Here is a 23,024-nt window from a genome sequence, read left to right as displayed (position 1 = left end):
CAGTCTTGATTAGGTAAAAGCTCACTCACTGTGATAGTTAATTTTTTTACATTTATTTAATTATTTCTGTGTGTGTATGTGTGCGCACATGGGGTATGCACATGCCATGGTGTACATATGGAGGTCAGAGGACAACTTGTGGGAGTCAGTTCTCTCCTTCTACCATGTGGGACCCAGAGATTGAACTCAGGTTGTCAGACTTGATGGCAATTGTTGCATCTTACTGGCCCTATAGTTAATCTCAATTGTCAACTTGATTGGATGTGGAATCATCTAAAAGATGTGCCTCAGTGAGGGCCTGTGAAGGTATTTCCAGGAAGGATTAATTGAAAGGCAAGAACTTCCCCAGAGTGCATAGCACCTTCTGAAGATGGCCCAGCTATCAAGAGGCCTGAGTGAAGAGCAGGGTGGCCTGTTTGTCCTCCTTATCTTGCATCTACCCCATGGTTGCTACTGCTTTCTTTCACTGACATCAGAGCCCAGCTTCATGGGGCTCCAATTTGGACTGCAGACCAGCAGTTCTCCAGGAATCCTCCAGGTCTTCAGTTACCACATGGGGACTGCTGAGGCATCACCCTCATGGACTGAGCAGCTACTGAGTTCTCTCCAGTGTGAAGATTGTTAGACTGCCTATTGTTAGTCTATCCCACCATGATGCAAGCTAATCTAATAAAACCCCTTTTTGTAATATATATTCATCCTATCTGTTCCTCTAGAGAACCCTAATAAATAATGAAATAATCCAAAATTATGGTTATTACATATATAGATATTTATTTATAGCTTTAAAAGTTTTTAAGGTATTATGACAAAAAGTTATAAATTAATGTTTATACATCTGTATATATACATAAATATATACATGCACAAAAACAGAAAAAATATTTGGAGTGCATGCTCAGATTAATAAAAGTAAAATAATTTTAATGAACTTTCTCATTATTTTCTTATTTTCTATTTAAATGTATAAAGGGTTTTAAAACAGTGAATTCTAACAAGGGGACTCTGTGAATAAAGAATATGATTTTTATGTAAACATACAATCCAAAGTCATGGAGAACATAAGAGTCAAGAAGAGAAAACAAGGAGAGGTGGATTTCTTATTCTTTATGGAACTAGCCATAGGAAAATTAAAGCATAATCAAGACACACCAGGGTCTTGAGAAGAGGGAACTGAGGTGTGTGTTAGAGGTTGACTGTGGTATGTCATGCAAAGTCAGCTTTTCTCTGCTGTTCTGTGCATTAAGGAAGGAGTTGGAAAAGCTCCTTTTTTTTTTTTGTATGGAGGTTTCCACTTTGACCATACCAAACAAAGGTTAGGGGAACAAGTTCTACTCGGAATCATCCCAGTTACTTTGTCTCCTAGCCCATGACCACCCACGGAACCAAGCATATACCCCACCATGTAGGAACAAAATCAAGTGGGAAGCCAAGGGCTCTCTCTGAATTCCCAAGGCATCAGCCAGTTACTGTAGCCTTCCAAGAAACACAAAACCTCTATTTATGCTTTAGCCTAGAAAGGTAAATACCACTCCATTGAGATTTCTTTCCAAACTGTAATTGTGCTTACGTGGCAAAGGAGTTACTATCAATCTCAGCAGCTCCTTGAAAAACATTTTCACTGGCATCCAGAATTTGACTCACTGTGGTTACAGCAACTTTTTTTGCCTGCCAGGGAGAGAAGGCACATCATAGAAGACACATGTCATACATTTATTTGAATTCCATTTTTCATTAAGTTCTTACTTGGATTTTATATGCTTTTCAAAGAACTTTTGGTAATTTTAATAATTTTGAAACAAGATATTTAAAGGTCATGAAAGAAAGAAGCTATGCTGATATTCAATAGGCAGACACTAGGTTAGTTCACACTGATGGTTTATAGCCCTTGGTGCATAGGACTGTCCTCCAGTAGACAGAGACCAGGGACAGATGGCCATCTTCCCAAGCTTGGTTACACCTCCTTGCCTAGGATCATCACAGTTAAGCTTGTTGATTATTATGTTCCACAAGAAAGGAGGGGCAGTTGTACCAGGGCTAGAGGCTAAGTATGTATAAACTGAGGAAGCCACGGTGAGGGTCTCTCGCCATTTTGTGTGACTGTGGGGAAGTCAGAATCCATGTTTGGATAAAGAATTTCCAGTGCCAAGCACTGCACACTCCTGTAAGTAAACCCTCACCCATTGCTCTGTAAGTAAGCCCAATAAATTCACTGGCTTTACAGACTGTAGTTAGAGAAATTATATCTCGGTATGTCATAGGGACCAAGGGGTGGGGGGCAGACATTGTTTATGCCTCCCAGAAGGAATTTTAGTTACAACCCTGCTGACCAAACAACATTACCCAAACTTTATCATTGGCATATGTTGGGAATACTTCTTGTTTTGTGTTTCAGAATTTATCAATCCATGATACTAGAATTTAAACTAGGTTTAAGGTTTTTCAGAAAACCAAAGACCAAACTGCAGTTCTGTTTGGCACAAAGAAATCAGAGCTTAAGTAGGCACACTCCAGAGCAAGGAGTTTTAGGAAAACTGTTTATTTGGAATAGAACATGGATGTTGAAGGCAAATACAGTTGTTAAACTGCATATAATAAAGCAAAAGATACTTGTGCATTTCAGAATGTTCTGGAAGGTTTAGCATAATAATGATCATGTTGTCCATTCCAAAAGAGGATATTTAGACAAAGAGCCCTTTTTCAATTTCAGTTGTTAAACTGCATATAATAAAGCAAAAGATACTTGTGCATTTCAGAATGTTCTGGAAGGTTTAGCATAATAATGATCATGTTGTCCATTCCAAAAGAGGATATTTAGACAAAGAGCCCTTTGCACATCACCCAGAAAGTGTGTTCTGCACAATTGTCTTAACAACTCTAAACCATACCAGAATCATAGGATAAAGAATAGAACTTTGGATGTCATTTCCTTTCTGGGTTGTTGGGACTGAACCTAAGGTCTTGCACATGCTAATCAAACACTGTCAATAAGCTACATTCCCAGACTCCATATTTTTAAACCTTGAGTTTTACCTCAGGTGTAGCATTTCTGGTTTCATTGAAGATCTGTCCAACCACTATAGTAGCAGAACTGATGTTCTCAGCAGTTAATTTACTGGCATCAGCTGTTAAAATCTGGGCTTCCGTAGAAATATTGTTAGATTTGTTCTTGATGTCTTCTATCTATTTAAAAGTTTTTTTAAAAAAGAAAACTTAAACAAGTGTATCTAAACATTTTGCAAACAACTGTAGGTGATTAATTTTTACATCATTGTACAAAGTAATGGATTTCATCATGGCATCTTCATATATGTGTGTCACTATACTTTGTTCATTTTGATTGCATTTTACAAAAATAGTAGTCAGCAATTAGTTTGAATCTTTTTTTTTAATGAGCTTTTCATCACAGACGATTTAGGAAGCACTGACCTAGACAGTTTTCCAGGTACCATTTGCACCTGGGCTCTGAAAGATGCTAAGCAGTACTGTCATTCTGTAGCTGGTAAGGCATGTGGGTGAGGTGAACATAGTTATACACTAGGTGGCGCCATCACTTCAAAAATCAAATCGGTACTTTTGCTGCGAAAGATCAGAAACCAAATTCTATCAGCAGACTAAACAAATTACTGTTTTATTCAATAGCTAGGTCTCTGCTTTGTGCCAGGAACTTTGTTAGGTCTTTTAAAGTGTGATCATGCATAACAGGAAATGGATTTGTGAACTGAACTCCTTTCTATCACTTAAAGACTTAAAGAGTTTAAGATGCTTACCCAGAGTTCACACAGCTTGTCTGCTGCAGTGAAGAGTCAAATACAGGGTACGCAGATTCTACAAGATGCCATCTTCTAGTGTCTGTAATTGATAGCTACCTGCACACCCGGATTCCCATTTCCAACCCAGCTACACCCTTCCCATTTGAGGTTAGGCAGTCAGTGAGGTACACTGTGGATTTTAAATTCAACAGTAGCTCTGTCACTATTTGGAGATGGTCCCTAGCCAAAACTTCCCTCCTCAAAGCCTTATTATTCCTCATTTATAAAATGGTTACATTAATATTCATAGGTGCTGTTTAAAATTAAGTATTATTTTTAAAAAATTAATAGCATATGTAAAATGTTCTAAATGTTACAGGCAAATCCCCTATTTACCATAGTTTATGTTTTTTTGATGTTACAGTGGAGCAGAAGTGGTATGTGTTCAGTACTATACATACATCAATTTTTTTGTTTTGGTCTTTCCCCAGGCTAATGCTATACAGTTATGCCATCCTTTCATGATGCTATACAGCAACAGCACACCACAGCACCTAGTCATTGACACATGATGAGAATAAACAACTGATAACTTTATAATATATTATGTTGGTCAACTATGATGTTGGGTGGATTAGGGGGATTCAATGCATATTCAACTTATGGTAAATTTATTAGGTCTTAACCCCATCCTAAGTCTGTGAGCATCTATATGTGGTAGCAATAAGTGCTCACTAATTGGTGTTCCTAACTCTGTCTTTCATATGGAAGTTGCAGCCAACTCATAAAAATTGGATAAAGATTAAGTAAGATAGATGCAACATGCCTGCACATAAAGGTACATAAAGGTAGTACATCTCTCAACACTCATTAATGAAGCTCCCTCATGCAATAGAGGGCAATGAACACAAAAGGCCAGAAATAACCAAAGTGTAGAGAATACAGTCTTCAGAATGTGGGTCCCTGGACAGGACTACTATATTAAACTCACCCACCCAGGGATTAGGACCATTGCAGAAGAGGGGGCAGAAAGCTCTAAGAGTCAGGGGAGGAGATGCATGACCATAAGGAAAGAAAGTCTTTCCATGGGCACATGGGACTTTGCTCATATGAACCTACAGCAATAGTGTCAGAATGCACAAGACCCATGCAAACTCAAGCAGACAAAAACCCAGCATAAAACTGGGGCAATGGGCAGCAGGCCCCAATCTTAGCCAAAGAACTATCAGCAGCTGATTACTGCTGGGTGAGAGAGAGTTGACCTTTAAGGGAGTGATGCTAGATAGGCTGACCTGACCCCAGTGGATGAATTTGCATTGAGGGGATGTGCAGATATACAAACTTGATTCAGTAGGCCTTAACATAAATGATAGATTGCATGAAATTGGGTGAAGGGGCCTGTAGGAGGATATGGATGGAAGATGGGGTATAAAGATGATTAAGATATTTTGTATGAAATACACAAAAATTTAATTAAAATATACAAAAAAATCATTTCTCTCCTTGCATGGTCACAGAGGTTTGTCCTTCCATGTGCTGTCAGTTACCTACATCCTTAGTCAAAATAATGTAATATGCATGGAAAATATCCAGCCAGACAGCCTTTTTATTGCCCTCATAGATATAGCCCTGAGACCAGTATCATGTGTGGAGTCTTCTGTGTCTGAGTTTCATTGTTCACAGCTTTTCCTATTCATTTCATAAAGTAGACTAACAAAGGACCTCCCTCTAGTTTCCAAAGCCAGGAGTCTATTTTTAGATAAAACTTTAGTGGTCTCTGAAGATCAGGCTATTTAAAATATTTTCAAGGCTATCATTTGCTGAAATATACCGAAACAAAATGACAACATTAAACAGATGTAAACTTTAAACAAACAAGCACACAAAAAGTTTGTTTTCCTTACTGGTTTTGTTATTTATAATTTGAGGGTTTTTAAAATTTTAGAATATTAGTATTATTCCAAAGAAAGGCAATTTTTAACACATTTTTTCCAGTAATAACTTGAAGCAGGTTACATAATATATATACAATGAAGTTTAATGGGGGAAAAATAGGAATAAGAAAGTTTTAAAAGCATTGATTTGACCATCAGGTATCTGGAAAACAAAGAATTTACATTCAGATCTTCTGCTTGCCCATCAGATGGACCAGAGGCATACCTGAGTCTCCAGTGTATGTAGATTTGCATTGCAATTTCCTATTGTTGCATTTTGTAACTCTATCTCTCCATACTGAGTAACATTGCATAGCCGGATTGCTATTGGATTGCCCGCTTTAATAAAAAAGAAAATGTAGGCATGAAAAAAGGTTTATAAAGACAAACACATGATCACATATCCATATGATCCATACCAGTGTGACTTTAGTGTGGCTCTGCTGCTCCTCCCACTAGAGGTGACCTCTATTCACTCCTGAGTCTGGGCTGACCTGTGACTGACCTTAATTAATATAGTCGAGATATATATTCCAGAGCCTGGGCCTCAAAAAGCCTCTAAGTTTGTCTTCACCCTTCCAGAGTGTTGTCTTGAAACATCATGTAAGGAAGTGGGTCTCACCTACTGGAAGACAAACCTTGTGGCTCAAATTGTGGTGCTCTATCTAGTTGCCAGCATCTGTGGCCCCAGATGAGTGAGCATTTTGGATCTTCTAGCACATCCTAGCTGACATTTAGCACACAGAAATGTGAGAAACCTAAAGCATTGTTATTTTAGGGCAGGACTTTGGAAATGTTTGTAAACATAGCAATAGAAAAGTGAATCAGTTACTATAATATTTTTGGCTGATAGTAGTTGTCTTGATTTTTAAATCTGGAGTTTAAAAGATCAATTCCTATTTCCTTCCTTTTTTGTCCCCAACCAAGATTTACTTTCCAACATGTAAAAATGAAATGGCTTTGAAATGGATATTGTAAGGGCATACTAAGCTGAGACAAAAATCAATATGAAAGATTCCAACTAGCTACTAAATTATATGTTGATCTTCTAGTCTTTATCCAAATCTGGATAATCCCTGAAACAATGAGTTCTGCTGTATTGCAGCAACTAACAAATGTTTTATTTTCTCTCAATAAATGTTTCTTTGGTCCATTTTAGTCCCCTAGTTTATCACCTGAACTTTCCACCTCACTGTCCTCCAACAGCTAATAATTAAGTAGCTTCCACAGATAAAACCATAATTAGAAGGGCAGCTGATCAGAGGTGAATTTTTTCCCTCAGAATCAGGATTAAGTAGCTGCTTCTTGAGCAATGGCTAAAAGTATTGGATTTAGATTTTGCTTTAACAATATTTTAAGTGCAAGGCTGGTGTCCTCATTAATTTATATGATGACTCCACTTCTATGCCATGACAGTGAAAAGTCCTCAGACATATACAAGATATGTAACTTTTAAAGTGACTATGTATGAAATGTGCCTCTTCCACAATGTTTCCTTCACTTATGACTATCCTTATACAACAATTATTGAAATTTATTGTAATTATTTGCTACATAAGATTGAACAGTTAGAAATAATTCTTGCCAGGTGTGGTGGTGCACGCTTTGATCCCAGCACTCAGGGGGCAGATAGGCAGGCTGATCTTTGTGAGATCTAGTCCAGCCCATTCTACATAGTGAGTTCCAGGCCAGCTGAGGCTACAAGGAGACAAAAAAAAAAAAAAAAAAAAAAAAAAAAAAGAAAGAAAGAAAAAAAGAAAAAAATATATAGAATTAAAAGTAAATTTGCAAAAGTTGGAATATATTTTTAAAAATGATTTGGACTCAATCTGAAATTCAAAGGGAGGTATAATAAATATTTTCATAATAGTCTCTCAAAAACAAATAAATAATGAGATAAAATATAGTACTGTGATTGTCTTGTCTCCCAAACGTATTATATCAAACAAGTGTGATGATCTTCATGAATATACTATTGACACTTTTTCCAATTCATAGCACACAGTTGTTTTGTACATTTTTTGTAAAATGTGTGAAATATTTAGGTTGTACACAGCATGCAGAATGAAAACAACAGGCATCCATAGGCACACTACACAGTATAGTGTGGAACAGAAAGTATGCATATTGAGCACAATAATGATGTAAGCCTCCTTTTTACTTTCTGAGATATAAATTAAGAGACTTGAAGGATCTGGTTACTTGAGTAATCCCATTGAATAAACAAAGTAAAGAAGATATAGGAAAGAGCAATTCATGTAATTTATTTAGAATTTCAGAGTCACTGGATATACATAAATGTGCCTAGCTAAATACAATGTAAAATTCTCTTCAGGCTTATTACTGACAACAGTTCTACCAAACTTTTTTAAGGGTAATATTTAGATTTTACTTAAACGATACCCTGTCAAGAATATAATTTTTTTCTTTCTTTTTAAAAATGATCTATAACTGTCTATATTCTTAAGATACTCAGTTCTGTAAAAACTGGGTGTTGACTGTAGAAGTAAGATGAAAGTTATGCAAACAAGTGACAAGTAAAACATTAGAGAAAATTATATGACAAAATGAACTGTAGCTACTGGAAAGAGTTCTATGAATTTCTAAGGTCTGCCCTCAGAAGATATCACCCAACGTCTTATTAAAATAAATTATCAACATCCTGCATATTGTCAGGAAATGTACTAGAAACAGAAAATATTATTCCCATTGACTCTTGGAATGCCTCAATGCAAGTAGGGTTGTCAAGGTCATGAAAGGTCCAGGGAGACTAGACAAATAACTAAAATAACCAATGAAATAAAAGACTACTGACAATAGACTTACTCCATTTCATTTTTATTTGGAAAGATGTAGTCTGAAAGAAGGCGTGGAAGGGATCTATAATATTGACCATTTAAAAATTTTTGGACAAATTGTACAACCCAAAGAACAAACATTCACCTGAACAAATGCTAGGGGATAGAGTAAACTGGAAAAATTGGCCAATTAAGTAAGGATTAGGAATTCACAAACAACTGATTCATATTAGGGTTTTTAAGAAAATTATGATTAATTGAAATTCTGTCATAAACTTTGAACACTGACATAAAAGGGAACCAAGTCATTCCTTGTTATATTGTCCAGGGACCTAACAGTAATTGGAGGAACAGAGAAGTTTTCTGGGAAACACATACCGTTTGGAGTGTTGCTACCACATGTTTGCAAAGATGGTCCATATCTGCCCACTGGAATTCTGGCAAAAGTAAAGCTCATGAAGGTACTATTTTCACAAAAATTAGCTGTAATGGAAACAGATTTCTTTTATTATGAATTATATTATTTTTCTTTTTGAAACTTGAAACCAAATAAAAGATTGAGTTCAGAACTTTTGCAATGTAATTTAAAGATTTACAGACTCAACTGGCCTATACAGGAGCTTCTACACCCTTGTATGTGGCTAGATTACTGCCATTAGAATAAGTAATATAATATACTCGATAACAGATTCCAGTCAAAAGGCACACCAGAAACACACCAGCAAGAATTGTACATCAGATTAGTTAGAATCTAGAGAATTAAGAAATAAAACCTACAGGGTCAGCGGGTTCATAAGGATGTGGTTCAAGGCAAAAAGGCTAAAATCATGGTGGGTAGGATGTACTGGCTAGTAGGAATATAGACAGTTTATGGGAGTAGATGGAGGGGTTCTGTACTATAAACAGGAAGAATGATAAGTAAAGATTGGGGGAAGTATACATTGATCAAGAAAGAGCCTGAAAAGGGACTCTAACACATCATTTATTGAAGACAAACCATAAATTTAATAACTCTTTAAGGAAAAAGAAAGGCAACATCATGAACACATATTAAATACTTAGGAAAATTCATCCCACACAAAAATTAAATATGCCAAAATTCTGACATTTTAGAAAAAACCCAGGAAACCATATTCTGGTTGCTCTGGATTAAACACTGGAGCCAAAAGTAAACATACCTGTGAATTTATAGAGAAATTTGTCAGGTGGGAAACAAAATATCTTGATTATAAAGTATTTACACTAATTTTTCATATATATTTACATTTTTTCTTATTGTTTGACAGTTTCACACAATTATATAGTGAATTTTTATGCATTTTCATCCCTCATTTCCCTCCCTTATCCACGGTTATCCCTCTAAAACTCTTCTTCCCAACAAGCTTACTACTACTTTCATCTTTTCTTTGTATGTTTGACCCACTGAGTGGGAGGTTATTTACTGGAGCAAGAGTAATTTTTCAATGGCTACACCACAGAAACAAACCATGCCTCCTCCTCTAATAATAGTTAACTGCCAATAGTCTCTCAGAGAGAGATGGAACATAGGGGCCTCCCCCATCAATGATGAAATGTGAACAGGCCAGTCTTACAGAAGTCTTGTGCAGACCACAGAGCTGCAATGAGTTTGAGTGCACATCTTGGTGCTACCAACATTACGTCTATCGTTTTTGTGATCATTAACCAAAGCTTCCTGAATTTTTACTGTTACTAACACAAGGGTTACCTAAACCTCATCCTGGTATCAGCCCAAGTAACTTACCAATAGTGCATCTCAGTCCTTTCCACTCTTCTGTACAAATGCATCTGCCATTTTGCCAGGTCCCACCATTCCTGCAGAATGCTATAGGGGCGCTTGACTCTTGAAGAGGCATTCCTGAAGAAACAATAAACAACACAACAGTATTAGAACTTGCCAGTTAGTTTTCCTTTTCCAGTCTGTAGCTATTTAATTTTTATATGTAAAACCAGACTCTTATTTCTGAGAAATATCCTTTATAATATCATCATCAATACTTAAAGTTATGGATACAAAAAGACATATTAAGAAGAGAGTCCTCAACCAATGACATTAGAAGGAGATTATATAGATGGGAAATAGAAGGATAGATAGATCAAGTCAGTGCTATTCCCATTGACTCTACAATTAGACTACAAAGAAGATAATGTGGCCACTTGGCAGAATTCTCCCCTATAAACAGTGACCTTTCTAGCTACAGCTTCTTGCCCCTGATAACAGTGCTATGCATGGGTTCCATCTTGTGAAGTGGGCCTTAAATACGATTAGAAATTGGTTGGTTACTCCCATAACATTTGTGCCACATTTCACCAGTAGGCAGATCTTGTCAGGCCAGTCATTATTGTAGTTTGTGGTGTTCACAACTGGACAAGGGTGATGATTACTTTTCTCTTGCGATCTCCTGGTCAACAATACCAAAAGAGGGAGTCCATTCCTGCCATTGGGCTATTATTTTTCTAGCCTTTCATATCTGGTATGAAAACTGTCCCCCAGTTATAGGGTAACTCCATTTAAACTCTTTCATTAATGTTTATGTATATATTTTAAGAAGCTCCTGTAGTGCTAGGTTTCCCTATGACTTTTTAAAAGACCTTTAGAGTTAGCTAGACCTCCCCATATGCTGTCTTTTGCCCTGCTCACCCATGACTATCCTCATTAATTCTTTCTATCCCATTATTCTCCTTCCCTCTTCATAGCTCTGTATTTTATCACTCCTCTCATTAAGTCCTCCCACCCCCACATGGCACCTTACTAATTTCTTGACCTTTATGGATTTCCAATGGAAATATACGTACCTAAAGATTCAAAACTAATCACTTGTGGTGGTGCAAGTCTGTAAGGGCATGCTGAAGAGGCAGGCGCAGGAGGATCACAAGTTAGTTTTATTATTTTTTAGTATTTTATTTTTTATGTTTAATTCTATGTTCATGAGTGCATTACCTGCATGAATGTAAGTGCAGCTATGCCATACAATGCGCACAGAGGTCAGATGAGGACATCAGATTCCCCTGGAACTGGAGTTACAGACGGTTCTTAACCACCATGTGGGTGCTGAGAATCAAACCCAGGTCCTCTGCAAGAGCAGCCAGTGTGCTTAACCACTGAGCCATCTCCAGCTCTACTTTATTATATTTTCTTAAAGTTGCTTTTTATTTGTTATTTTCTGTCATATATTCATTTAATTTTGTTTACATAATTTTTCATTTTTAGGGACAATATTTCTCTTTTCTATAGTTTCTTTTTATCTTTTCGTCCCATGTTTTCTATCCCCAATATGTAATAGTATTTTGACTTTACCACATTGCTTTTATAATATGTTTTTTGTTTTGTTTTGGTTGTTTTGTTTGGGACAGGGCATCACTGTGTGGCCCTGGCTGGCCTGGAACTCTCTATGTAGACCAGGCTTGCCTTGATCCCACAGAGATCCACCTGCCTCTGCCTCTACTTCTGCATCTGCCTCTGCCTCCTGAGTGCTGGGACTAAAGCTATGTGCCAACATGCCTGGCTACATGTTTTATTTTTATATCCCCACCTTACATTTATCTAATTTTTGTAACTAACTTTGTTTATGAATTTTTGACTATTGTGAAAAATTTTCATTTTCCTTTTAAAAATGTTTTTCTAATTCATTGATCTTTTCCTGTATATAATATCAATTGCCATTCCCTTTCTGCCTTCATTTACTTAACCTTGTTTCTGTGATTTTTTTTCTCCCTATTCTCTGCCTTCTTCCTTCATCTTGTTTATTTTCTATTTCCACACTTATCCTGAATGATTTTTAACTTCATAACACATTCTATAATAGCTTTTTAATTTCAATTTTTGTTTAATTATGTATTAAATGTGATGTATTAGTAGGCTGCAGTTCATTTTCAGTGTATGTCTGTATCTTATATGGTTTGATGTTGCTGCTAGAGCACTTAGTTTTATCCTTGCTGGAGAGTACTGAGGATTGGGCCTTCAAGAGCAAGCTACTCATAATTGTCCACTAAGATAACAGCAAACAAACAAACATCTGCAAGAGCTATCCACACCAACAAATGCATAAGTTGCAACAGAGAAGTGCAAGAAAAATGCCTTTTTAGCAAGGCAATGTGACTTCTCTTAAAGATCTTAACTTCTCCATTGAACCCAAAGAAACTGAAATAGGTAAAGTACCAGATAAAGTTTTCAAAAGATTTTGTTTTAACAAAAACAAAAACCACCAACCAATGATTGGAAAAAGAATACAAATAAGCACAGGAATTCAATCCAAGACCTGAGGAGAAACATCAAAAACAGAGGAAAAAGTCAGCAAAATGGATGGGAAATCAGCAATATGAATGAAAACATCAGCAACATAGGAGAAAAATCCAGCAAGGAACGTGGTATTCTAAGAAACAAACAAATAATAATGTTGGAAATGAAAAACCCAGTGAATCAAATAAAAAACACAGTGGAAACCATTACCAGTAGAATCAATCAAGCAAAAGAAAGAATAAAGAATATTCGAGGTGGAGGAAAAAATTCATGATATACTACATTCAAACATCAGCAAAAAATATGTAAATAATAAAGCAAGACCACAATATCCAAGAACTCTGGGATATGAGCAAGAGACCAAATCTAAGAATCCATGGGATAGGAACACACATAAACACTAGTAGCAGAAGAGTATCTATTCTATGAAATTACAAGAGAAAATTCCTCATCTCTAGCTAAAGAAATATACATTCAAGCACAGATGCATTTTGAAACCAAATAAACATGGATGGAGAGAACCACTTCATTAAATTTTATAGTTAAGATGTGAAAAAAAAATCAAGAAACAGCATTTAAAAGTTGTAAGGGAGTTTCTGAAGAAAGGTAGTAGTAGATTGAGGCAAGTCTTGGGCAGTCAACCTCCAGCCTGGGGTGTGCTCCCAAGAGTGCATGTGCTGAACCTTGTGAGGAACCTTATCACACAGGATGAATATTTCAGACCTTTGGTGCTGTGGATGCTGGAGCAATGGTAGTGGCACTAGTGGCTTTTGGCACAAGGACTTAAAGCATGACTCTGGTAAGAAGATGTTTTATCACTTGCTCACCCTGGCCTTGGAGGAAGATTCTAAAAGAGCAGACACCAAAGAAGTCAACTGGATCCTTGACCATGAAAATTGGGCCTGGCTGCCTACCCTCCTGAGGGCAGAGCTCTGCCAGACTTGTTACCCACTGCCCATACCCATGGGTCACCAGGTTGCTTGGCCCCAGCAGGGGGCTAGTCAGCTGGCATAGCCGAAAGGCGGTAGTGACCACCCCACTGTGCCACACCCCTGCTGCAAGGGAGCTAGGCCTGTAAGTGGAACTGCACAGTGCACTGATGGTCAGCCATGCCAGCAGCATCATCCAGTGGCTGTCAAGACCTGGCTGCAGTCCTCAGCAGAAATAGGATCCACAGAAGTCTATAGATTTCAGAAAAGAAGCTAGAGTACACTGCTGTAAAGTTGTTGTATGAGGCTGTGAAACATTCCAACTGCCTCTTAGAGAATCTTGGCTGGAGGCCTTGAGCTAACTCCTACCTGCTGTGAAGAACTAGCTTTTACTTCCACCTACAGTAAAACCCTGTGGGGTATCAACCTGTTGGAAAAATGCCTTGAGCCACAGTGAGGTGATTGTGCTGAGCGTATCCTTGAAATAGCTAAAGTGGAGCCTGCATGTAGTGGGTTGTGAATAATTGATGAGGAAACCCAAGCATTTCTTGTATGAAATTCTTGAATCAATAAAAAAAATTTTTTTTCAGTGTTCTTTGAGACCGGGTCTCCTTGTAGCTCCAGCTTTCCTGGAACTCACTGTGTAGACCAGGCTGGCCTTGAATTCAGAGATCTGCCTGCCTCTGATCCTGAGTGCTGGGATTAAAGGCTTGTGACATCACACCCACCTGAATCAATAAAAATTTTTAAAATACTTTAATTTGATCATAGCCCCCAAGACATAGTAGTTAAGTGAATTTGTCAAGTTTACTAACAACTTTGTCTCTGGTGCCCACGAATGGAATGCATGAATACTATTATATATTGGTACAATTGCTGTAAGCACTAAATGCCATGTAGTGTAAAGCATCTAACACAAAGCTGGTTAGAGTGTTTTCTGTATTATAAATCACATTATCTAGAATATAATATCCTTGCTGGGAATGAGCTAGCAATCAAAAGCCTTGGCAAAATAATTTTACAAGGACATGTACTTTAATTACAGATGAGGACCTACTACATTTTAGGACTTTATCCTAAATCTAGACACTTACCAGAGTGAAAAATAAAAGCAAGACCAATAAAGCATATCCTCACCTAGATCTGCAAAATGAACAGATACTTGAACATCAGAGAAGAATAATTAAATCTATGAGTGTACAAGCTCCTAGGATCTTAAGTCTGGAATAAAAGCTTCTTAAGGAGTCAGGACAGCATGGGAACAGAACTTATTATTATGTCTGTGCTTGTAGTTTTACACTGAAAATGTACTGGTTTATTCAAATCTCATATTAAATCTTTGAACTAAACTCTGCATGTGTTATAATCCTGAGATTGTATATTAGAATCCAAAAAAGGAATTTGAAGACAAGTAGTGAGTATGAGAGGCAGATAATGAATCCCAGCTCGGCTGACCACTGGCCCAGTTCTTATCTCTAGAGTACTTAGACAAGTTCAACACACTCATAGCACAAGTTGTATTTTAGACAAATACTCACTGAGAAAAAACCAAGTATTACCAAATGCAAAAGAGTGAAAATAATCTCATATCTCATCAGATCATAGTGCAATAAAACTAGAAATCGGCAGCAAAGAAAACTACAAAACTGTGGGAAGCAAGCACGGCTGAGCCAGCCAAAGATGGCGCCCTGGCTGGCTGCCAAACCTCGTGCTGTTTACTTCAACTCTTGGCTGATTGCCAAGGCTCATGCCCCTCGCTTGTTTACTCCAAGCATGGTGAGCCTGAACAGGTGCTGCCTGCCTGATGATCTTGCTACGTGGCCAATGAGCTGCACTCTGCCTGCCCGCTGCACGTGTGTGTGCCCTGATTGGTCCCGGCTGGGGGGAGGGCTGTTGGAAACGCTATATGAAGAGCTGAAGTGTGTAAGGATGTGGAACAGGAGTGAGAGATATACGATAGATATAGGGACAACAACAACGACGAGCAGCATCATAGTGGGTGAGATAATGAAGAGAATATGAGAGAGAATAAGAGAGAATAAAGGAAGGAAGAGAAACAGAAGCTTGAACCTCACCTTGGTGTCTGTGTCGTCTTTCCTGGACTCTGCTGGACAGAGTCTTGGCTCGTGACACAAAACTACATAAATACAATGTGCTATTGAATGAATACTGTGCCATTCAATAAATAAAGGAAATTATGAAGTTCCTGGAATCAAAGGAAAATGAAAACACAGCTTACTGGAAGCTTCAGGGGACAGCTAAGGCAATTCTAAGAGGAAGGTTGCTAGTTATGAGTGCTCACATTAAAAAATCAGAAAGATCTCAAGGTTCTAGGAAAACAAGCACAATCTAAACCTAAAGTAGTTGAAAAAAACAACAAAGATCAGTGCTAAAATTAATGAAATGGAGACCAAAAGGAGAATTTATAGAATCAAAGTTTGTTCTTTGGAAAAAAACAAGCATTACAACCCCCACTTTTATTCTATGTAGGGTTAAAGTTCTAGCTAGGGACAAGAGAAAGAAATAAAAGCAACACAAATAGTAAAAGAAGTAAAAATATTGTTATTTACAGATGACCCTATAATAAAAAACACTACACCACCAGAAAATTCTTAGATCTGACAAAAAACTTTCAGCAAAGTAGCAGGATTTAAAAAAATCAACATACAAAAGTCAATAGGTTTTCTATATACAGATAATCAACTTACTGAGAAAGAAATCAGAGGATAATAATCATGATAGCTTAAAAAATACCTAGAAATAAACCTAACCACAGAAGTGAAAGACCTCTACAGTGAAACTATGAAAATACTTAGAAAAGAAACAGAAGACACCAGAAGATGGAAAAACCACTGATGTTCATGCATTGGCAGAATTAATATTGTGAAAATTTTCTACTAGCTAAAGTAATCTATATATTTAATGCAATCCCCATAAAATTTCCTATTGACTTTAGTCACAGAACTAGAAAAACAATCCTAAAATTCATATGGAGACACAAAAGACCTGAATAGACAAAGGAATCCTTAGTAAAAAGAGCAATGCTGGAGGTATCACAGTACACAATTTCAAATAATAGTACAAAACCGTAGTAACTAAAATGCCTCATACAGGCACAAAATAGAAATACAGAACAATGGAGCAGAATAGAGAATCTAGATATAAACTTACAACAAATTAATTTTTGACAAACCTGTCAAAACCTAAACCTGAGAAAAGAAAGTTTCTTGATGAGAAACCCGGATTCCCCATGAATGTGAATGAAACTAGGTTCTTATCACATTCTGCCCAAAAACGAATTCAAGTAGATCCAACAAAATGGATCAAGGTCTATCCTCACTGTATGACTTGAAGCTTTTACACTGAAGGAGGCTTAGACAGGGAGAGAGAGGGGAGAGATTAAATAATGTGTAGGCAGTATGAAAAACCAGAGAGAAATATATTACTTCAAAAACCTACTAAAAGTACACATACATACATTAGTGTGTGTGCATAGCTGAAGGCTATGTAAGAAGAAACACAGTACCAGACAAGGGAAACCTCCCTTCAAATTGGTGGTCAGGGTAGTCCAAGAGACTTCCAAAATAACACATGCTATTGCCACAGCCCTTGATTTTCCCCCAGAACTTGAAGGTAAAACCCTATTGCTGAAAGGAAGATATACTTTGGATATAGGACTTGGGGCAACGGAATTGGAACTGACCTGAAAGCTTCCTCCCCGAAGACTAGCTCTGATAGTATCAGAGGATATTATGCAAGCTGCTAAGGGAGAAAATAAATCAATGATCCAACCCTAGCTGTAAGGGCCAATAATCACAACAATGACTAGCACAGCAAACTATCTGTTGGTGCAGTAGTGGCACGTTTATCTTGGGGGTAATCAGCATCTGTCTAATAGGACTTAAAGGCTGTTCAATGGGAGGGAACTGATGTGTGGTACTGCCCATGGAAGCCAGAAGAGGGTATCCAACCCTCTGGAACTGGAGTTAGCTATCATGTGGATGCTGGGAATCAAACCCCTGGGTCCTCTGCAAGATTAGTTAGTGCTCTTAACCACTGAGTCATCTCTCCAGTCCCCTAGGTTTATTTTAATAGTTAACATTTGAAGTTCTCCTATCTTATAAAAATATCATCTTTTTCTTTGTTGTGATTTTTTTCATCCTGTATTTTGTTTTTAATTATTTAGAAGTTACCTTATATTCTCTTTCATATTATTTTTTGTATCTAGTTTGGGGGATGGGATATCTTTGATCATACCAGATGTCTCTACTATATTATGGTTCATATGTGATTTTGGATTGCCAAATCATCATTATTTTATTATACTTTCATGGGCCCTTATGGGTCTTATTTCTGAAAATATTTCTAGAAAGAAGTTTCATGATTTCTTCTCTTATAATCATGGGGGTCCATAAATAGTAATTTGTATCTAGTTTTAGATAATTTCTCATGGGAGGATTCTGTACCATACACGTGGGATAAATTCAGATTGTATAGCCTCAGGTTTCAACAACTTATATTGACCCGACCCCTGGCTCCTTAGTCATGGCTTCGATTTGATTCCCCAGCACTGCCTAAACTGAGGCACTAGCACATGGGCCTACCATCCCAGTAGGATGATAAAGAGAGTTCAATGATTATATTAGCTACTAGCCTGTTTGGGCTACATGAGACCCTGTCTCAAATTCACTACCACAACAGAAAAGTTAGAGTTATTTCATGCTTCTGTGGCCTACAGAACAGAATTGTTCTAATCTCCGTTTTATGGTTGAGGTGATTCCTTGAAAACTTCAGGTGTCACACTGGTGGCTCAGGTCCAACTTCCCCCCAATACAGACATGAAGCAATGCCTTCCTTCCCTGTGAACACATTGAACTCATAACCTCTAAGATTTATGACACTGTCTACTCACCATTATGGTGTCAACTCCTTTCTTTGCTTTTGGTCCATGGGATTTCAAAAATGAGAGCCTGATTGTATATTTGAATTATCATATTAGTTAGTATATATTTGTAAACAGGAAGGAGACCTATCCATGTCTTTTTATTCTGCCTTTTTATTATAACCCTTACAGTTAAGAAACACTTTGGGGGCTGAAGAGATGGCTCAGTGGTTAAGAACACTGGTTGTTCTTGCAAAAGGCCCGGGTTCAAATCCCAGCACCCACATGGCAGCTAACAACTGTCTGTAACTCCAGTCCCAGGGGCTCTGACAGCCTCTTCTGACCTCCGCAGGCATTGCATGACATGGGTACACTTACCTGCATGCAGGCAATACATGCATACACATAAAATAAAAATAATAAAATTAAAACAAAGAAACACTTTGAATCAGAATCATAGCTTCTATGTCCAGATATCAGAACAATGCTGAGGAATAGAAGGTACTTAAATGTGTGCTGACTGGCTTCTCTGTCATTTGCATTCTATTGCGGATGCCAAGGTCAACCTGTTCCTTTGTCATAATGGCATATTTGACTCTATATGCTACTCACTTCAAGATTCTAGTCTCTAAAGTACCTAAATGACTCAAAATATTTCCAAAGTAGCACTGGCATCTTTAAGATTCTATCTTAAAGAAATCAAAATCAGGAAGATTAAGTGATTTGTCATGTAACTTCTTTTACAATTTGGACTAAAAAAAGTGAAATTAAGCTGAGTATGGTGGCACATGCAGAGGCTGAGATAGAGGCCAGTCTAGTTTCCATAGCAAGTTTCAAATTGGCTGTGGCTACAGGGAGATCCTGTCTCAAAAAAAAAACAAAAGTGAAATTAGGCTAGGCATGGTGGTAAAAAAGATTATGTTTACAAAATTTGATTTTATTTAAAGAAAAACAACCCTAGGCCGGGCATGGTGGCACATGCCTTTAATCCCAGCACTTGGGAGGCAGAGACAGGCAGATCTCAATGAGTTCAAGGCTAGACTGGTCTACATAGTGAGTTTCAGGACAGCTGAGGCTACAGGGAGACCCTCTCTTTTTTAAAAAAAAAAAAAAAAAAAAAAAAAAAAAAAAAAAAAAAAAAAAACCCACCCCTGAAAGATATGTACAAATAAAATACGTAAAGTATAGTCTTTAAGATGAGTTGTTTAATATTAACTATTTAGTTAACATTTTCAGTTAACTGGCTAAATATTTTAATAAGCTTTCATTTGCTAGTATAGTAGCATGAACATTGAAAAGCAAATATAATATGGCTGTACTTAGAACTTTTTCTCTTTCCTTTTCAGCTAGTCAATTTAATTTAATGATTAAACCTACTGTAAAGTTTTGGTTTGATAACTTAGTCTCAATCAAAGGTCCAATGTAGGTCAATGGTATCTATTCAAGGTGTAATTTAGGGAGTGGAAGAAACTATGCTCTGTATTGGATGACATAAAACTTCATAAATTAGAGACTAGGTACCAGCATTTGTTGAGTGCTTAGTAGATCCAAGGCATCATCTTAAACTTTCAAATGCATTACCTCTTTTAATTCTCAAACAGTCCCATAAGGCAAAATTTACTATCCGTCCTACAAGAGAGAGGGAACTAGACACAGAAATGACAAGCAATGTGTTCAGGTATTCGGTAAGTAAGCAGCAACATTGAGGTTTAAACTCAGGGAGTCTGGCTCCATAGCTTTCTCCTCGATACAAATGCACGGTCCTAATCACTGTATTCTACAAAGTTATTTAACAACGTTTTATCAAAGATTGACTAGGACTGATGGTCATATCCAAAAACGTCCACTACTTAAAAATCCAGAAATAAACAACTAAGGCAAAAGTCCAAGTTCTTAGTTTAAGACAGTGACTTTTGAAATGGATTGGACAATAGACATCACTGATTCTGATGTGAAAATGATCCATGTCCAGGTCTGGAGGTTTTATTTTTTCTTTTTCTGCTTTTCTTTTTAAATAAAGTCTTATTCTGTAGCTCAGGATGGCTTTGAACTCGCAACGATCCTCCTGCCTTATTCTTCAAGTGCTCAGAATGTTTGGTATGGAGTAATTTTTTCTATTTTTCATGAAGAAGTTACCACCTTTTCATGACTATTATGTTTATGTTAAAATTAATTTTGAATATAGTAAAATTAATTTAGACATAATTTTATGTATATATGCTTATGTATTTTTTTCTGAATAAGGCATTCATAACTAGCAAGGATTGGGTGATCATTCCTATAATCTTAGCATGTGAAAGGCTAAAGCAGGAGTTTGAGGCTAGCCTGGGTTATATATTGTGAGTTGCAGGCTTATGTGAGCTACAGAGTGTCTCAAAAACCAGACAAGCAAATAAAATATATTCATAGTTATAGCAATCTCTCAGAGATATGCATGGCCTCTCGCCCCATGAAAAAATAAATTTAAAACAATTTATAACTAAGTAAGAGACCAAAGCAAGGACAGTCCATAACGAGAGGAAATGAGACAGGTTGAATGGAATGAGGTGGGAGGAAAAGAGGAATACCTGAAGAGGTGAATGGGGAAGAATGACGTGTAATGGAACAGAATTTACCAACTAAATAGTCTTCTGAATAAAATATACAAGGCAAATGGCAACAACAGTATCAGTCTTTGGTCCTTTTCTTTAACTCATACTAAGTTCTCTCATGTTCCACTGGGTTTACCCAAAGTTGAGTGATGTCATTTACCTAAAAAACCCGACTAAAATATTAAGGCCAAGGACGGGTATGTTACTACTCTGAGAAGTGGAACATTTGTTACTCTTTATATTGTGTTTGTATTTCGTTCAAAGGTCTTAGCCCTCAAGCAGCTCGGGGGTATGTCCTGATTGTAAACAGCTTTCCCTAAGCCTTCAACTTTTATGTACTTTCTGTCTCCTACCTTGTGCTCTTCCTTATGTTCGTTTTGCACTTTGGCCCTTGTTTTAATGACTCAGTTTAATTGTAAGTCACCACAAATTTCCCTTTAAAAACTGAAGTCATTACAAATAGAGCAAGAAGAGATTTATTAAATACATAGAGGTCTTATACATTCAGTAAGCTTAATAGAGAGAAAATCCCTTACTTCTAGTTTTCTTAAATCTATTTTTAAAACCTTAAAATTTAAATGTTATTCTTTTGTCCTGCTTAATTTCTTATTCTAGTTCTCTAAATCCTATTGACACAGTATTATCTAAATGCTATTCCTTTGCACCAGGTGGGTGGAGTGGATCCTTCCCCAGCTGCCAGGTTATCAGCAGCCAATGTCAATCACTTTTGTTCTCAGCAGGGAATTTTCACAGGTAGAACTGTTCTATAGCAGTTACCCATCTTCCTTAAAGACAGACTTTACCTCCTGACTGGCATTAGTCACCTCTATTTACTCAGTTTCATAGGTTCAGCACATCCAACTTTGAATCCCTTTATGGAGACTCTCCAGGAGCCAAGGAAATCAACATTAAAATCACTGAGAATCTGTGTTTCTTTATAAACATCTACCCTTTTCTCCCCCTTTCCCACATCAGACCTAAAACACAGGAGAGGACTAATGAATACATATGGGTCACCAGGAAAATGATTTTGAAAGTTATTCTAACTTTTGTGTAGTTTTCCACACCTGGAAAATGGGAAACTTGTATGTAAACCACACCTCATGTAGAACTCTAGTGATAACATTTCTAAACTTCCTTCTTGAAATGAAATTCCATTCTGCATGTTTCTGTGTCTGTGCTCATGTTGCCTTTCTTGGATTTAGCTAAATAAACCCAAAGCATGTTATTAACATTTTCAACTATTACTCATGCTGTCAACTTGGGGGGTAAAAGAACATAAAGAAGCCAATTCAAAACTCATTTTTCACCGTTTACACACACACACACACACACACACACACACATGCACACACACACACACACACACATTAATATACATACAGCTACCTACTAGCTGTCAATTGACTCCTGTTCTATATTTCGTAAATGACATTGTGGAAGGCAGTGACAGCCTGGACTGAGCTACTTTCCAGCATTAATGTATCAGGTGGCGGAGACAAAGGTTCATTGCCTTCCGTCTCTCTGAGCAGAATGCAACAGGGTGACATTACCTCTCTGGATCCGTATCACAATCCTCCAGATGCCCAGTCCCAAAGTGATGGCTGTCAGCAACCCGCACACAATAGCCACCAGCACCCTGAGGTTGCAGACGTGGAAGGAAGGCATGGTGAGGCCAAACCACAAATCCACTCTGGCGTAAAGCAGCTAGTTTTGCTTCTTCGTAAGCAAAGAAATGAAATAAAAAGCTGCTATAAAATGTAAAACAATTCCTCCTTTCAGTGGTCTATCTGACAGGTGTCTTCATATTTTAGGACTCTTGAGGTTAATTCAGCACAATGTAGTTGTAATCACCTACTAAAAGGTATATATTCTGCTTG

At 37.3% G+C, this 23,024-nt stretch overlaps 1 protein-coding gene across 1 annotated transcript in view; it reads right to left on the bottom strand.

Moving 5' to 3' along the window:
• Adgrg7 (adhesion G protein-coupled receptor G7) overlaps positions 1-22,812 on the bottom strand; it is a 67,871-nt gene extending 45,059 nt beyond the window's left edge. Inside the window, exons 1-6 of the mRNA XM_008848489.1 lie at positions 22,698-22,812; positions 10,247-10,360; positions 8,863-8,967; positions 5,913-6,025; positions 3,034-3,183; positions 1,571-1,668 (exon numbers count right to left, since the gene is read on the bottom strand). Of these exons, the coding sequence (XP_008846711.1) occupies positions 1,571-1,668; positions 3,034-3,183; positions 5,913-6,025; positions 8,863-8,967; positions 10,247-10,360; positions 22,698-22,812 (695 nt within the window). The remainder of the gene's footprint in view (positions 1-1,570; positions 1,669-3,033; positions 3,184-5,912; positions 6,026-8,862; positions 8,968-10,246; positions 10,361-22,697) is intronic.
• Between the last annotated feature and the right edge of the window lie 212 nt (positions 22,813-23,024).

Source organism: Nannospalax galili, unplaced genomic scaffold (assembly GCF_000622305.1).
Source record: "Nannospalax galili isolate Female #2095 unplaced genomic scaffold, S.galili_v1.0 scaffold1184, whole genome shotgun sequence".
Taxonomy (NCBI): Eukaryota; Metazoa; Chordata; class Mammalia; order Rodentia; family Spalacidae; genus Nannospalax; species Nannospalax galili.
The sequence above is the reverse complement of the archived record's forward strand: the minus strand, read 5'-3'. Positions and strand labels throughout refer to the sequence as shown.